A 3,985-nucleotide genomic window follows, 5' to 3' on the forward strand; every position below is an offset into this window, starting at 1 on the left:
AAGCATATACTATATTCTTTCAAAAGCTTAATAACATTTTACTTTCTTGCTTATTTATATTGTTCTTACTACCTCCGTTAGCTCTGCGCCCGGAATTATGATGTATGTCGTTTCATTTCAATTTCAAGGCTAAGTCTTACATTTTTTTCTAATTCGTCTATTATTTTAGGATCAAATTAATGCATTTGTCGATAAACCACGTATAAATTCAATTGTATCGTTTTATGGGTAAACACCGGTTTTGGAGAAATTTCTGTATGTTTTGGTAAATTTGAATGCGTTTGGAATTTAGGTCCTTATCATTTTTTTAGGTATCGGATTACTATTATTATTATGTTATATAAGTTGGGCATTAAAACACGACTCAAACACCTTTTTTTCTAGCAGTAATGGAGCTTCGAGTTCTCTTACTTGTGTCTGTATTTCCTCTGTATAGACCTGCACATATCCTAAATGCACCACCTAAATATATGCTAGGTCTCTATCTTATTCTTGATTATTTCTAAAGGTATAGCACTTACCAGTTACCACTAGTCAATGTTATCTCTGATTTACTGCATGTTTCTTAAGCTTCTAATGAAAATGTTGAAACTCTCCTCTTATTATATGTGACAAATTGTCATACTCCTCAAATATCAGATTACTAAACGTGATTTCTCCAAAAAGGGAAGTACCAATTATTGTGAAAGCTTTACCTAATGAAAATGAAATTGATGTTGTTCTGCAGGAGACGTCAAAGTGATGCTGTAGACCAGAAGACAGGTGGGTTCATAAGTTATGGATTCGTTAATTTTGTAATGCTTATTCTGCCTTCTCATTCCTACACAAGGCCTTCAATAGGAGAGCTTTTCGAATGGTGAACAAAATTTTGGAAAACACAGAAGTTTAAAGACAATTCTGATATGTATAAACCACTCATTCTCCAATTGTATTTACAGCAAGCTTTCAAAACAAATACTATTCAGATCAAAGATCGTAAACACGAGGTCTTTATTTCTTGTTCTTTTTCTGGCTTTTAACTCCCAACCTTAAATACACACAAGAACTGCACGCGGTTTCTACTACTAGCAGCAATACTGATTTTGTTCATGCTTTTGCAGTAGCAATACTGATAATGTACTCAATCTCCTCTGCTACTTCTTTCATGGAAGGCCTGTTTTGTCTTCTTTCCTCTAAGCAACTTACAGCCAGAAAACCAAGTGCCTTCATTGTCTCCAACTGCAAGCTGCTCGCTCCCTCCTTCAACGCAGGATCAACAGCATCCATTATTCTCTCTTCCTCTACCAACCTTTGCACGTATACAGCCAAGTTCACATCATCCTGCGCTCGATCAAAGTCTATTGCTTTTTGGGATGTCAGGAGTTCCAACAAAACAACCCCGAAACTGTACACGTCACTCTTGTCTGTCAATTGATAGTTCCTGTAATACTCAGGATCGAGATAACCAAGGGTACCCTGAGCACAGGTGGACACATGACTCAAGTCTGCATGCGCCAGCCGTGAAAGGCCAAAGTCTGAGACCTTAGCATTCAACCTTTCGTCGAGCAAAATGTTGCTAGACTTGACATCGCGATGGTAAATGGGAGGAACTGCAGAGAAATGCAGGTAAGCAAGTCCCTCTGCAGTTGCGTGGGCAACGCTGAGCCTGCAGTCCCATGTAAGAAGTTTACGATTTGGACCTTGCAAATGATCACTGAGAGTTCCATTGGGAACATACTCGTAAACCAGCAATGGCTGTTCAAGCTCAACACAACAGCCTAAAATGCGCAATAGGCACTTGTGGTTAACCTGACAAAGTATTCTAACCTCATTGAGAACTTGATCAGTGCCTTTAGTATTCCCCAGCTTGGCACACTTTACAGCAACATCCGTACCATCATCGAGTACACCTTTGTAAACTTCACCATAACCCCCTGCACCAAGAAGGCGATCCCTGGAGAAATTGTTTGTTGCTTTCCTGATTTCTTTGCCCGTAAAAAGCTTGGCGTTTTTTACACCACCAGAGCTAAGAATATCTTCCCGTTCGCGAGCTAGTCGATCTTGGGCATCCTTAATTCGCTTGTGACGTCTGTACACAAAAACTGCAATTGCAACAGCAATCACTGCCACACCCAGACCTGATGTCAAACCTGCAAATTCAATAAACATTAAAGGTGGGGGTACTAGTATTTTTAGCAAATATTTAACACCAAAAACAATATTGATCAACCAAGTTGAAAAAAATGACATGAACCGTGTCACTGGTAAAAACCTTTAGAGCTTAACTTATTTTTACACTATCACGTTACCCAAAAGATATCTAAGGGTAACTTTAATCTTGAAAATAAAGCTTATTACTTGCTACAACAGGTAAAGGACACTTGATAGTGTACAAATTCTTCACACAGCGTATATACATTAAAACTCAAAAGCTTACACCAAATTAATAGATGAATGTCATTCGCACATACACTTTCTCACTAATGTCTAATGTCAATAGGTAGATAAATGAATAAACTTTCAGTTATGATAAGACATTTTAAGTCTCAAAAAATAGAGTAATCTGATCATATTTACATGTAATTAAGAATCAGAAAAAGGCTAATTAAAGATCGTGTGCTCAATTATATAATACCTGCTATAAGTGCAGTGTGGTCGCTGCCACAACCATCAGAGTCTTCGCATGTCACATCTGCTTATCATACAAGTCAGAAATAGGTAAAAACAGTGACACCTAAATGGAACCCCAGATTTAGATAATTAATTTACTGATAATAAGCACTAATTACCCTGAGCACATAACGCGGCAATTGGGTCCCAATGAAATCCGGAGTGGCAGAAACATCTGCTGATACCTCCATTTGAATTCGGGTCGGGCGTACAAGTCGAGTCAGAATCACAGTCGGACTGGGCCGTACAAACTGGCTCCGGCGGCGAAACCCACTGCAATTCCAACCCGGGCTGCGGCCATCTGCTCACGGGCAATGACGAATCCAGGTTTACGAAGCTCCGGTACGCCCGACAACCTGATTCCCTGACCCGAATCATGTACGACGTGGACGATCCACCCGCCCTGAACGTACAGCAAATCGGCGCGCTCCGACACGCGCCAACCGCTCCACCGTTACCCGAACTACTCCCATTCACGTAAGCGTGACACAAACTCGCCGACGAGCAATTCAGTGGTGACGTCAGCAACGTTTCGGAACAGTTGAGGTAAACGATGGTGTTGCTACTGGTGATGTTAAAAGGGAGAGAGGAATTCAGCTGAACCCCAATAGTGGAAATATCCTGTGTGATGCAGGTGTTGGGCAAGAACGGTGAGGGTTGAATGGTGAGTCTTTGGGTCTCAGGAGAAATGGAAGTGATTGGATAAGAATTGTTGAGAGTATCAAACAAGAGTTGGGTAGAAGTGCAACGTATCTTATAAGATTGGTCACCACAATCGGGGCCAGTACTGAGTGGGTAAGGGACAGGAGAAGAGCCACAATCGGCGCAGCGGCGAGCAGAAAGTGCAGGGGCGGCGGCGCACATTAGCAGCAGCAGGGCTGCCGTGAAAATGCGCTGGAAAGTGGCTGCCATTTTTTGGAAGGAGATGAGTTGGAGGCTGTGGGCAGGTGAAAGGGATTTGGATTTAAATGTAAATAGATTCTTCCTATTTTTCTTCTTTACTTTTCTTGGTCAATGAGGTAGTACTATAATTTATTACACTATTAGGGGTAGTTTGGTAGGGTACATAAGAAAAATGTTGAATATGGTGTATTATTAATGCTGGTATTAGTTATGTCTGTATTAGTTATGCTGACATATTTCTTATTCATTGTTTGGTTTGATGTATTAAAGCATTGTATAGTTTCTAAAAGAATTGTTTGTTTACAAAAATGCCCTCAAAATCAGTCCCCACTTTAACTTTTTAAAAGAAACATATGTTGAGAAATATTTTATATGAAAAAAGCTTTAAAAAAATTATTTTATGTGTCTACATATATTGTAAAATAAAATTAAA

General features: G+C 39.8%; 1 protein-coding gene across 1 annotated transcript; it reads right to left on the minus strand.

Annotated features, from left to right (window-relative positions):
* Positions 1–901: 901 nt before the first annotated feature.
* Positions 902–3,624, minus strand: LOC104211215 (wall-associated receptor kinase-like 20). The gene is made up of 3 exons (XM_009760234.2): positions 2,769–3,624; positions 2,615–2,671; positions 902–2,129 (listed from the first exon to the last, which is right to left on the minus strand). The coding sequence occupies exons 1-3, from the start codon at positions 3,559–3,561 to the stop codon at positions 1,087–1,089; spliced, it is 1,893 nt and encodes a 630-aa protein (XP_009758536.1). The 5' UTR covers positions 3,562–3,624; the 3' UTR covers positions 902–1,086.
* Between the last annotated feature and the right edge of the window lie 361 nt (positions 3,625–3,985).

The sequence above is a fragment of the Nicotiana sylvestris genome, chromosome 3, assembly GCF_000393655.2.
Source record: "Nicotiana sylvestris chromosome 3, ASM39365v2, whole genome shotgun sequence".
In the NCBI taxonomy this organism is placed as follows: Eukaryota; Viridiplantae; Streptophyta; class Magnoliopsida; order Solanales; family Solanaceae; genus Nicotiana; species Nicotiana sylvestris.